A 14,534-nucleotide genomic window follows, 5' to 3' on the forward strand; every position below is an offset into this window, starting at 1 on the left:
GAAACTAACTGCCATGATGAACACCAGAAGTGGCCTACCTCGGTTGGGTTTAACCAAGCTCTGGTATTGTGTGGATCCTCTGCAGTCTTCAGGGCACACACAAGCATGCGTGTGATTGCCTCTTCTACCCGGGCTTGGTGGTCCTCTTCCTGAGTCAAGATTAAAAAAGCACATTGTTTTCATTTGTTGCTATGTCTCATGGCTTAAAACGGAGTAGAGTCTCTATTAATTGTGTGTCCTGTTCTCTTATTAATACAAGCTTTGTTAGAGAAGGAATGAATATATTGTTGGAAGACCACAACTTCTACATATTCACTATCACCTCTCAACTAGAAGAGATGAATATTTCACCGACCACATTTAAATTTTATCCTGTCTGTAAGACATAGGCCTTAAGTATGAGCTACCTTGTGGTGTTTCTTCCAATCTTTTCCATTTGTTGACATGTTTAAAATTTTTTTTAAAAAGCACAACATACAGAGGAGTAATACCTATAGAATTTGATAAGCTAATTTAGGAATGTAAGAAAAATTATAATAAACATGCTTGGCCAAAAGAATGAAATAGCTAAAAATCCAAACATGTTTTTTTAAAGATACAATAAGCATAAACTAGAGCATTAATAATAAATTACATGAAAATCAACTTCTGTTCATCAAAAGGCAACAAAAGGAAAAAACCAAACCAGATGTTTGTAACACATAAAACTGATACAAGGTTAATATCCAGGATATATAAAGAATCTACACACATCAATAAGACAAACAACCCAATTTTTAAAAATGGGCAAAAGACATGAAGACATGCATTTCAAAAAAAGAGCAATCACATGACTAATAAATATGAAATTATGCTTAACCTCATGAATAATCAGAGAACTGCAAATCGAGAAACTGATGAAATTGGCAAAAGAGAGTCTGATAATTCCAAGTGGTAGAGAAATGTGCATTGACAGACTCACTGATGGTGGGAGTGCAAACTGGTACGGCCATTTGGAAAACATGTTGGCGTTATCTTGTAAACTTGAGTACTGTACATCCTACAGACCAGCAATTCTACTCCCAGAGAAATACATATTCTTTAGAGAAACTCTTGCACATATTTCTTATACACATGAACATGTTTTCATTTTCTCACGTGTTCATCTAGGAGTGGAATTTCTGGATCCTATGGTATAATAATGGATCATAAAGACAGGCCAGTAGGCTGGAAACTCAGACAAGAGTTGAAGTTGCAGTGTGGAGTCTGAAATCTGTAGGATGGCTGGCAGACTAGAAACTCACTCACTCAGGACTTCTATTAGAATCTTGAGGTAGAATCCCTTCTTCTGTAGGAAACCTTCATTTTTGCTTTTAAGGCCTTCACCTGAGGTCCACCTACATTATTGAGGATAATCTCCTTTACTTAAAGTCAACTGATTGTAAAGGTTAATCACATCTACAAAGTGTTTTCACAGCAACATTTAGACTAGGGTTTGACCAAACAACTAACCTAACCAAGTTAACTAATAAAATTAACCATCACATATGGCAACTCTGTGTTTAGCCTTTTGAAGAATTGCCAGGCTGTTTCCAAAGCCATTTACATTCTCACCAGCAATGTGTGAATATTCTGACTCCTCCACATCTTCACCAACACTTTTATTATCTGTCTTTTTTATGATAGCCATACTGGTGTGAAGTGGTGTCTTATCATGGGGATTTCATTCATCTTCACTGTGGTATGATAGTCTCTTGTATTAATGTACCCCAATTTATTGGTTCTTTGTTGATGGATGATTGAGTTGTTTCCAGTTTTTTGCTTTTATAAATAGAATATTCTTTTTTTTTTTTATAAATAGAATATTCTTATACACATGTGCATATGTTTTCCAGCCTACTGGCCTGTCTTTATGATCCATTATTATACCATAGGATCCAGAAATTCCACTCCTAGATGAACACGTGAGAAAATGAAAACATATGTTCACATAAAAACTTGTACATGAATGTTAATAATAGCATTATTCATAATTGCAAAAAGTAGACACAACCCACATGTCCAGCTGATGAGTAGATAAACAATGTGGTATAGCCATTCAATGGAATATTATTCAGCCATAAAAAGGAATCAAGTACTGATATATGCTATAATAGATGAATCCTGAAAACATATAATGCTGAGTGAAGGATGCTGGCCACATAGTCTATGATTCCAGAACTGGCAAATCTACAGAGACAGAAAATAGGTTGGTGATTGCCTATGGCTACAGAGGAAAATGGGGGAGCAACTACTCATATATAAGGGGTTTTTTTTTTAGGTTGATGAAAGTGTTCTAAAATTGATTATAGTATGATTGCATAATTCCTGAATATACATATAATTTCTGAACTGTACACTTTATTGTTTTTCCACAGAGTATTCAAATGCATTTATTTGGGATCTTAAAATAGTTCTATTCTAGTCCATTTTCTTCTTAACAGGCTTTTAAAAACCTGCATCTGTTTAAAGCTAGTAAAATTTTAAAGAAGTAAAATTCCTAGAAGCTCTCAAAACCTCTAAGAAATTTTTTTTAATTGAAGTATAATCAGTGCATGTCACATTTGTTTCAGGTATACGACATCAGGATTCAACAGCTCTATACACTATGCTGTGCTCACAAGCTTAGCTCCCATCTGTCACCACACAACATTCCTGCAATACCACTGACGATATTCCCTATGCTATACCTTTCATCCCTGTGACTTATTCATTCCATAACCGGAACGCTGTACCTCCCACTCCCCTTCATCCAGAAAGGAGTGGGGGCGGGGGATGAGCAAAATTATACTACTACAAATATGTTACATATACATTATTTTATAGGTATAAATAAAATGAAAGACGTAATAATGGAAAAATCACTAGAGCAAGAGGAAAGCCTTTAAAAATTAACAAAAAAAATTTCTTAAGTTTGGAAAAAATACCAATAAAATAAACATATTTCAGTACTAAAAGAATAAGGAGGAATATTAAAAGAAAAAGATTAAAAAAGGCACAATTGAGAAGAATTGAGAATATACTTTATCCTCTGGAATATGTTAAAATAGAATCTGCACCACTTTAACAGAGAAACAGAGAAGAGATGAATATTGTCACCTGAACAGAACTAGAATTTCTACTTTTTCCCCAAATCTATGTGACTTGTGACAAGAATACCAGAGTCAGGATTTACATTGAGTTATTGTGTTGAATATGGTAGGTTTTATTTATTTATTTTTTTTTAAGATTTTATTTATCTGACAGAGAGAGACACAGCAAGAGAGGGAACACAAGCAGGGGGAGTGGGAGAGGGAGAAGCAGGCTTCCCGCTGAGCAGGGAGCCCGATGCGGGGCTCAATCCCAGGACTCTGAGATCATGACCTGAGCCGAAGGCAGACGCTTAACGACTGAGCCACCCAGGTGCCCCAAATATGGTAGGTTTTAAAACCTAAGGGGTTTTGGAGTTAAATTTGGCAACAAGAAAAAATTATGGTTCAGTGCTTGAAGAGACAAGGATAAAAGCAACACATGACAGAGGAAGATATAATTACTCAGCTCCTAGTCTGCATTCCAGTTTTTCAAGGAAGAATGAATGGTCTTTAAACTGTGACGTATGCAGAAGTTAAAGAAGGAACGAGAGGTCCTGGCTTGGCGATCATCCACTTTAAGTCAGCATCAAGTCCTTAGGTACCAAATTTGTAAGTACGACCTCATAACTTGTTTTTACTCAATGACACCAATCCTTTGGAAAATTCTGTGAGAGACTGCTGAAAAAAATGGCATAAAACAAGCTTCTAAAAAGACCATAGTGAAGGCTTTCAGACTCTTGAGGCCAGGTAAATTAAAATCTAAATAAAGTATGAACAAGTGGTATTCTACAGTACATTAAGAAATAATACATCACAACCAAGTGGGATTTGTTCCAGAAAGTAAGGATGGTTCAATCAATACTAGGAAATCCATTGATTTAATTTACTCAAATCCCAGATATTTACTAAAGAGGAATATTATATATGATCATCTCCATCAATGCTTAAAAGGTATTCAATAAAATTTAACACCTTTTCTGGATAAAAAACAAAAAAAAACCCAAAAAAACAAAAAAAGTAATGAACTGACAGATACTTAACATGATAAAATATATATATAATTCACTCACAAATCCAGCATTTTACTTAAAGAAAAATCACTAGAGGCGCCTGGGTGGCTCAGTCAGTTAAGCGGCTGCCTTTGGCTCAGGTCATGATCCCAGGGTCCTGGGATCGAGCCCCATGTCGGGCTCCCTGCTCAGCGGAGAGCCTGCTTCTCCTTCTCCCTCTGCCTGCCACTCTGCCTACTTGTGCTCTCTCTCTCTCTGTCAAATAAATAAATAAAATCTTAAAAAAAAAAAGAAAAATCACTAGAGATTTCTCTCTAAAATCAGAAAAAGACAAGGATGCCCACTATCTCCATTATTATTTATTATTGATCTAGAGGTATTAGCCAATGTAATTAGACAAAGGAAAATAAGACACAGGAAAACAAATTGGAAAGGAAGAGGTAAAAGTATCTTAATTTTCAGATAATCTGAGAGAAATCTGAAAACCCAAGAAAAGTCAATAAAAAAATCACCACACTCGAAAAAATAATTCAAATTAACACAAAAGTCAATAGCCTTCATATATACAAACAATATCCACTCAGATGATATAATGGAAGAGAAGACCCACCTCACTTAACCACAGCAGCCAAAAAAGATGAAATGCCCAGGAATAAACCTTTAAAAGAAATGTGCAAATCCAATGTGAGGAAAACTTTAAAACACTCCTGAAACAAAGACAACTAGACTTGGATGAAAAGAAAGGTATCTCATTGCTGGATAGGACAATTCAACACCATACAGCTCATATAAAATTTAATATAAATGGAATAAAAAATATCAATCTTTTTTTCCCTGAAGCTAGACGAATTGATTCTAAAGATCATACAAAAAAAAAAAAAAAAACAAAACCAATTCAAGAAGAGCCAGGAAAAGAAAAGGTTTCTGGCCCTACAGATACTAAAAACATTCTATAAGACCTCTCTAAATAAAACAGGGTGGAAGTATTGAAAGAATGTGAAGAAAGGCCAGTGGAAGAAACAGACCCCAAGTACACATAGATATCTAGTATATGATTAAGGCAGTATTTCAAATCACCACAGAAAAGACAGACTTTAAAATAAATGATGTCCCTGACAATTCTATTGTCATTTGGTAAAAATAAAAATAGATCTCAACCTTACACCATACACTAGTAAAAACCTCTAAATGGATGAGAGACCCAAACATAAAAAAATGAAACAATCCAAACTAAAAGAAAACATTGGTGAATTCCTTTATGACCTGGAAGAGGGAAAGGTTTTTCTAGCTATGATTCAAAAATCAGAAGCTAAAAAGTTCAACAATACATCCTGGTGGTGAGGCTGTGGAGGGAAGAAGCACACTCATATGCTACTGATGGAAATGCAAAATGGCACAATCACTGTGAAGTGGAATTTGGCAAAGCCTAACAAAATTAAAGCGAACTCACTTTTAAGACTTTCCCCAAAGACACTCTTCCAGCAAATACAGAACAACATATGCACAACATTATTCACTGGCATTATTTCTAATTACAAAAGATTAGAAATAATGCAACATCCATCCACATGGGAACCAGGGAATAAAGGATGGGGTACCCATATAGTGGGATACTACAGAGCTGTTGGAAAGAAAGTGAAAATTTCTCTGTACTATTATTTGTCAAATTCAGAATAGTATTGTAATGTGAAGAAACAGGGTGCAGAACACTAGTTTATTACTTTCTGTGTAAGAAAGGAGAGGAAATATGAATGACTATGTATGAATAAGCATATGAAACAAATACATAAAAGTTTATATTCTTATTCACATATAAAGTCATACATAAATATATTTATTTATTTACTTAATTATTTACATATATGTTTACAAAGAAGACACACTAGAATGACAAACTAAATGAATAAAAACAGAGCCCTGTGGTGGGGTGGTAGGGGGTCGGGGGAGGGTGGTGGGGGAGAGGGATGGAGTGGAGGAGACAGAGATGAAAAGGAGACTTCTCTATATAAAGGAGACTTTTAATATCATTTTAACAAGTTAAATGTTTTATATGTTCAAAATATTAAATGAAGTCAAAATAGGAAAAAAAGTAAATCCTAATGCTGAAAACAAACTAAAACAAACAAACCTACCTAAAATCAGTAACATAACCACAAGTGAAAAGAACCCCTTCACAATGATTTCTGAACACAGTACTTTGTAGCCCCTTAGTGGGAGATAGTCTAATGATAAAAAGGATCACAAAGAAATCTTAAACTTTATTTGCAAGTTTTATGATTAGTAATAATAATATTGGAATTCTGGAATTGTAAATTTGACATCTTAAAAAATATATGGGTGGGGCACATGGGTGGCTCAGTCAGTTAAGTGTCCAACTCTTGATTTCGGCTCAGGTCATTATCTCAGGGTTGTGAGATTGAGCCCCGCGTCAGGCTCTGCCCTGGGCATGGAGCCTGCTTAAGATTCTCTCTCTCTGCCCTCCCCTCCAAAATATATATATTTATTTATTTATAATATTTAATATTAATTGTTAATTAATATTAATAATTAAATAATTAATTTTTTAAAATAGATAAATTTTATTTATTTAAAGAAAATGAATTTTTTAAAAAATAATTAATATTAATATTAAATATTTAAATATTTATATATTGCTATATTCTCCTATATATACATATATAGGAGAATATAGCAAATAAGTAGATGTTACTGTTAGGATTGATCCTGATTTTCAGTGTAAGAGAAGAGATAAAAATAAAAATAATAAGGGGTGCCTGGGTGGCTCAGTCGTTAAGCGTCTGCCTTCAGCTCAGGTCATGATCCCAGGGTCCTGGGATCGAGCCCCACATCGGGCTCCCTGCTCAGCGGGAAGCCTGCTTCTCCCTCTCCCACTCCCCCTGCTTGTGTTCCCTCTCACGCTGTGTCTCTCTCTGTCAAATAAATAAATAAAATCTTTAAAAAATAATAATAATAAAATAAAATAAAAATAAAAATACAGAAACAAATAAGGAAAAAACCTATAATATTAACCTTGAATTAGAACCATAAATATATCCATATCTATCTATCTATCTATCTATCTATCTATCTATATCACATTCTAGCTTTATCATTTATAGGTCTGGAAACAGCAACACGCCAATAGCAATGAACAACAGCCTTAGAGTCCCAATCTCAGTTTCTAAATACCCTTCCCCACTAAAAGGAACCATGACCACCTGCAGAAATTATCAACCTCCAAGTTGGAAGCAGGGAAAGTCCAAGGCAATCCTGGGGTATCATCTTGTACTAGAAAGCAAGGATACATTCCAAGACAAATGAGGACATATCAAAAGGGCACAGGCCCGCTTGAAGGAGTTTACTAAAAACACAGAAGAGAATCAAATTCAAAATGACCTTGGCAAGCTGGAATGCTCACCCCAATGAACATGATGAAAGCCAAGAGAGGGGACTGTGAAGTGTGGGATGTGGGTTTCAAGGACCAGCTTTACAGCTTCACAATGGAGGGCAACCTGACGCGGCAGCTGACCATGTGGAAAAAAGCAGGGATATTCTCAAGCTGAGTATAAACCAAAGCAAGATAAGGTTCCTAAAAAAGCTAATGCAATATTCTAAGCAGCACTGAAGAAATTGAGGATCTAAATCATGTGAGGTAGAAACCTTATATTCCATGAACTGAGGCCTCCTGGTATTTATACATTAAGAGGGCTACTCTTTTTTTTTTTTTAATTTATTTTTTTTGATGTAGTGCTCCATGATTCATTGTTTGAGTATAACACCCAGTGCTACATTCAGTACGTGCCCTCTTTAATACCCATCACCAGGCTAACCCATCCCCCCACCCCCCTCCCCTCTAGAACCCTCAGTTTGTTTCTCAGAGTCCACAGTCTTTCATGGTTCGTCTCCCCCTCCGAGTTCCCCCCCTTCATTTTTCCCTTCCTACTATCTTCTTCTTCTTCTTCTTCTTTTTTTTTTTTTTTAACATATAATGTATTATTTGTTTCAGAGGTACAGGTCTGCGATTCATCAGTCTTACACAATTCACAGCACTCACCATAGCACATACCCTCCCCAGTGTCTATCACCCAGACACCCCATCCCTCCCACCCGCCACCACTCCAGCAACCCTCAGTTTGTTTCCTGAGATTAAGAATTCCTCATATCAGTGAGATCATATGATACAAGAGGGCTACTCTTGACATAACAGTTCTTCCTCCTCATTAGCAATTTCTGCCTTTAAACACTTCTTATGTGCCAGGCACTAGATGAGATACCACTGGAGTGGGTGCAGTTATAATCCCTATTCTGCAAGCAAGGAGACTTAGGGTTGATGAGATGAACTGACCATCCAGGTTTGACAGCTAACAAAGGCACAGACCTATAACTTAAACCTAAATAGTTCCAAAGTTCATGATCAAAATGGTGAAGAGTCTGAAAAAAAAAAAGTCATATAAAAAAACATCATTAAAGAAACCAGAGGTGGGGCGCCTGGGTGGCTCAGTCATTAAGCGTCTGCCTTTGGCTCAGGTCATGATCCCAGGGTCCTGGGATCGAGCCCCGCATCGGGCTCCCTGCTCCGCGGGAAGCCTGCTTCTCCCCCACTCCCCCTGCTTGTGTTCCCTCTCTCACTGCGTCTCTCTCTGTCAGATAAATAAAATCTTAAAAAAAAAAAAAAAAGAAACCAGAAGTTTTGAGCCTGGGAAAGAAAAGTTTAAAGGGACACATGGAAGGTATCGTCAAATATTAAAAAAAAAAAAAATTTGGTATAGTTTCAGAAATAATGGGTACAGTTACAAGCAGGCAGGTGGTAGCTCCGCTGTGTAACAATGAGAAGAGCTACCTTGAGAAGCGAAGCACCATCAGGACTACTGTAGACCTGACTTTGGACTGGGACTGGACTGTATCTTGACATTTGCTCCAACTACAATTCAGCATGCTACCAGTAGCTAAGTAACTAACTGAGTAACTGAGTCCACTGATCTCCCGCCATACCGCTCACCTAATCCCCAAGGGCTACACGTCTTCTTGAAGCCCAGATAGTGTAGCTTCCTGTTACAGTCTCCCTGATGGTCCACCTATGCCAAAGCCCCCCCCATTACCAAAGGGTAAGGAAAGCCCGAGGGGAGGGAGCAGCAGCCAAAGGGAGAGGAGAGATACAATCAGGCTTTGGGTACAGGACAGCAGAGATGCCATCAAAACCTCTGCCATCAAAGCCTCTGGTGAAAGAGGCACAGGTGCAATGAAAGCCCGGGTTGAGCCTCACTGGGCAGCCATGTTAGTTGTCAAGTAGAGCAAGCAACCGGGATTAAACAGAGCCTATTGCAGGGAAAAGGCCTCCTTCATTTCCTGGCAGAAATGAAATGATAAAATTCTAGCACTCAAAGACTCTACTTTGAGAAAAGGTAGAAGGCAGGACTGAGAATTGTGCAATTAGTAATAAGGGCCCTGAACCAAGAAGCAGTTAATCTCCAGCCCATCTGGGCGTGGACAGGACTGGCAACGTGGGACATACACAGCAGATCCAGACAGGCCCGACCCGTTCTCTTAACAATACCAGCTAAGGGAGAAGACCCTGCACACCAACATCAGGGCCCACGGTGTGCCCTTAAAGGAAAGAGAATGGTGCATCACTGAAAATCCTAATTCCAACCTAAACACCCATTAACAGAGTACTGAATACATAAATTATAACATATCAAACCAAAGTAGTACTGGAGTATTGGTTAAAATTAATCACAAGTTTTATAGACAGGCTATATGTATCTTAAAAGCAGGGATTACATTTATTAAAAAAAAAAAAAAGTACCAGCTCAATCCATGAGTTTATACTGACAGTGACAGGATCAATGGATTCTACGTAATGCCACCAGTGTCTGGGAACAAAAAGAACCTGAAAAGCAAACAAGAAGTAAGTTAGCACAAGAATAGCACATTGGACTCTAATCGAAAATGCTAGGAATACATATGAATTTATAGCAATATTGCTGTTGGAAAGGGAAACAAGAAAAAAAACAAACTCATAATCCCTTTCTTTTTATCCAACAAGTTCACATGTTCCACAAAGGATATCGCCAGCTTCTCCAACTTCTACTCTCCTTAATCCTGGACCTGCTCTGCCTGCATCTAAGTCTTAGTAAAGGACTCTGAGATTCTAATTTTTCCTCCTTTCCACTGAAAAACAGTTGTATGCATTCTGAGAAAGGGCACAGGTAAAACCAGAGGAAGTAGTTTGTCTTCTCACAGTGTAAAATCGAGCCAATGAAGAAACAGTACATAGAGAGGGGGCATCGGGTAAGTGGTGACTCAAAGGAGCAGACACTGGTGCTAGGGAACCTCAGAGGTGGGAGACACAGGCATGAACCAGGGAGGGCAGGGAAGCCTGGTATGGATGAAGTGTGGTCTGACCCAGGGTTAGGAGAGAATGTAGACAGAGCAAAGAATGAGGACATGCCAGGAGGGAGATGTAGTGCCAGCAAGGGCGGTGGGACTGTTGAGGGACAGCAAATAGGTAGGTCTTACTGTTGCAGACGGGGCAACGGGAGATAAGGTGGGAGAGTTGGTTAGGGCCAGTGGAGGGCCCTGAATTCAAAATAAAGAATCTGCATTTTATTCTTTAAGCATTAAGGAGTTAAGAATTTTTTTTTTTTTTTTTTTTTTTGAGAGGGAGTGAAAGGGGGGGCAGAGGGAGAGGGAGAGAGAGACTCTTAAGCAGGCTCCATGCTCAGCGTGAAGCCTGATGCAGGGCTCAATCTCACGACCCTGAGCTCACGACCTGAGCTGAAATCAAGAGTCAGATGCTTAACTGACTGAATGACCCAGGTGCCCCGCTAAGAAATTTTTAGTAGGGGGATGGTTAAAATAGCAACATTATGGGAGAGTCTGGGAAGGATAGGAGATCCTTATAGTGGTCCAACTATTAAATGTTAAGATCTAAACAGGAAGGTATAATAAACAAAAGCCAACAGCCAGAGTCAAGAAGGACTGCAATTGTCCAGACTCAGTATGAGATTAGTACCTATGGAAGTTTGAGCAGAGCAGATGGGATGATCCAAAGCTTTTGGGCCTCAGATTTAGAAAATGGGTGGCACTTGCTATGAGCAAGGGGGAGCTAGGAATTGGGAATAGAGCACCTTTTAGGAGAACTGAGCCCTAAGAAGGGCTACTGCAGGGCGCCTGGGTGGCTCAGTCGTTAAGCGTCTGCCTTCGGCTCAGGTCATGATCCCAGGGTCCTGGGATCGAGTCCCACATCGGGCTCCCTGCTCAGCAGGGAGCCTGCTTCTCCCTCTCCCACTCCCCCTGCTTGTGTTCCTGCTCTCGCTGTCTCTCTCTCTGTCAAATAAATAAATAAAATCTTTAAAAAAAAAAAAAAGAAGGGCTACTGCATTTAGTCATTAGGAGTTCATATATGTCCCATCAGATGATACTTTCAGTACAGTGGTAAGAGAAGGAGCCAGTTGTTGGTAGATTAAAGAACGAGCAGGATGTAAGGAACAGTGATACAACAGACAGAACCACATATTCAAATGTGGCTATTAAAATAGAAGAAAAAATGAATTACCAAGCATGTCACACTCTCTAGAATGGCTATGATAATAATAGGAATAATGGAAAATAACAAGTGTTGGTGAGGAGGTGAAGAAATCAGAACCTTCACACATTCCTTCGTGGGAATGTAAAATGGCATAGCTGCTATGGAAAACAGCTGGACAATTCCTCAAAAAGTTAAACAGAGAGTTACCACAGGACCCAGCAATTTCACTCCTAGGTATATAACCAAGGGAACTGAAAAACTACGTTCACTCAAAAACTGGTACTCCACTATCTATGGCAACATTCTTCATAATAGCCAAAAAGTGGAAACAACCCAAATGCCTATCAACTGATGAATGGATAAGCAAAATGTATATGCATAACAATAAATACATTCAGCCATCAAAAGGAATGAAGTCCTGATAACACTCTGCAGCATTACGGTATGTGAAAGAAGGCGGACACAGAAGGCCACTTGTACGACTGAACGTGAGTGAAATGTTCGAATTAGGTAAATCTATAGAGATATAAAATAGATGAGGGCTTGTCAGAGGCTGCGGGACAGGTGCCTGGGGAGTGACAGCTAACAGGTTGAAGCAAGTTGCTCAAGTTAAATTATTTGAGTTGGAGTACTCACATGTGAAGGAAGCAAGAAAAGGGCCAGTGAAAGGGAAGGAAAACAGGCAGGGGGAGAGGAATGATTGAGGGAATAAAATCTCCTTAAGAGACTAAGAAAACCTTTCATATTGTTAATAAAACATCAGACAGCAAATGCCAATGTTGTAGAGGTGATTTTCTCCACTGGACAGTTGGAAATGTTTCAGAGACAATCCTTTATAAAAGGAACATCCACGCTTGCTTAACGCAAATCATTCTCAGTTCATTCTGCCTTTGTCGTCCCACCACCTAGATGCATTCCCACCTGCATTTACGTGTCTGGGTTCTAGTATAGTTGAAAAGATATTAATTGTGAACAGATGTTCCAGAGGTGCTCAAGTACCCATGCCTTGACACTTTCTCTTAACCTTACTAAAAATTGACTGTGTGGGGCACCTGGGTGGCTTAGTCAGTTAAGTGTCTGTCTTTGGCTCAGGTCATGATTTCAGGGTCCTGGGATCTGGCCGTGTCTGGGCTCCCTGCTCAGTGGGGAGTCTGCTTGTCTCCCTCCCCCTGCCGCTCCCCCGCACCGGCTCATGCTCTCTAGCACTCTCTCTCAAATAAATAAGTAAAATCTTTAAAAAAAAATGACTGTGAGTTCTTGTTTTCCTCCAAAGTCATTCTCCTCTTCACCAGTAGAAAGAGCTATATTCCCTCTTCCCATAGTTCCATGACCTGTGAAGCTGAGAAGTTTGCATCTGAAGCCTTCTAACAGCAGAGAGCAGCAGGGAAGAAAATCACTCTCATTTGTATTGGTGGGGAGGCGTGTGGTATAAGGACATGAAAATTTATAGCTGGGGCACGCACTGACAGGTCATCAATGTTTTAAGGCACCCATTACCTGTCCTGGGTTTAGTGTAACCATATGTCTTCGAGCTTTGCAGAACTGAGGAAAACGTTTTAAATCAGGATTGACAACATTGATTTTACTGAACACACTAGATTCTTCATAAGGGATTCTTGTCGGATAAAGGAAAGGAGTGTCTTCGGGAGGAAAGAGATGCCATCTTTTCCTAATTAAAAAAATAAGATACAAGTTAGTACTCTGAACTTGAGACAAAACATCTAAGAAGGCAGCAGCTAAATCTTCATTTTCATTCAACCCATAAAGGAATATAGGAGCAATCTCAGTGGTCACCTGGCTCATCTCTCAGTAGTGGAATCTCCTATGCAGACACCTGGTGGAGATAAGGCAGCAGCCAGTGGATATCTCCTGATGCCCTGAAGCTAGGACAGGATCCAGTTTCTAAGATCATTCTTTCTTTCTTTTTTTTTAACTTATTTTATTTAAATTCAATTAGTTAACATACAGTGTATCATTAGTTTCTAATGTAGAGTACAGTTATTCATCTGTTGCATATAACACCCAGTGCTCATTACATCACATGCCCTCCTTAACGCCCATCACCCAGTTACCCCAACCCCCCACCTACCTTCCCTCCAGAAACCCTGTTTGTTTCCTATGGTTAAGAGTCTCTTACAGTTTGTCTCCCTCTCTAATTTCGTTTTATTTTATTTTTCCCTTCTTCCCCTATAATCCTCTGTTTTGTTTCTTAAATTCCACATATCAGAGAGATCATATGATAATTGTCTTTCTCTGACTGACTTATTTCGCTTACCATAATATCCTCTAGTTTCATCCACATCGTTGCAAATGGCAAGATTTCATTTTCTTTGATGGCTAAGTAGTATTCCATTGTATATATATATACCACATCTTTATCCATTCAACTGTCAATGGACATCTGGGCTCCTTCCATAGTTTGGCTATTGTAGACACTGCTGCTATAAACACTGGGGTGCAGGTGCCCCTTCAGATCATTCTTTCTTATCTCAAATCAAAGTCTACCTCCTCCTAAGTCGATTCTGTCCCTGATTCTAGAGATACCTGAATAATCCCTCCCTTTCAAATATCTGGATTCTTATCTTCTGCAGAGAAGCCACCCATACTGCTATCCACCAAATAGTTTCCAGACTTCTCCCAGTTTGGGTTGTAAATTCCTTAAGTCAAACCTGTGTTAAGTCAATCCATAAGCAAGAGAAATGCACAAATGATGCCACCCAACTAAAAAGTGGTATAATCGAATTTTCAAAAAGAGAAAACTATAAAATGTTTCAGTCACTTAAAACTTTGAAAAATGGAGACGATAAGTCTTAAATCACAAGACACCAGAACACACCCATACTTCAAGTCAATAGAGGGGGGACATCTGAGGCAAAGAAGGAAGAAGTGTTTGAAAAAGGAAGA

At 38.7% G+C, this 14,534-nt stretch overlaps 1 protein-coding gene across 2 annotated transcripts in view; it reads right to left on the minus strand.

Annotated features, from left to right (window-relative positions):
* The window catches only part of HSPBAP1 (HSPB1 associated protein 1), a 60,459-nt gene that overhangs the window by 719 nt on the left and 45,206 nt on the right, over positions 1–14,534 (minus strand). For both annotated transcript variants that reach the window (XM_036107391.2, XM_036107393.2), the window contains 3 exons: positions 13,128–13,299; positions 9,906–9,989; positions 39–149 (listed from right to left, as the gene is read on the minus strand). In XM_036107391.2, the coding sequence (XP_035963284.1) occupies positions 39–149; positions 9,906–9,989; positions 13,128–13,299 (367 nt within the window). The remainder of the gene's footprint in view (positions 1–38; positions 150–9,905; positions 9,990–13,127; positions 13,300–14,534) is intronic.

The sequence above is a fragment of the Halichoerus grypus genome, chromosome 1 (assembly GCF_964656455.1).
Source record: "Halichoerus grypus chromosome 1, mHalGry1.hap1.1, whole genome shotgun sequence".
Classification (NCBI taxonomy): Eukaryota; Metazoa; Chordata; class Mammalia; order Carnivora; family Phocidae; genus Halichoerus; species Halichoerus grypus.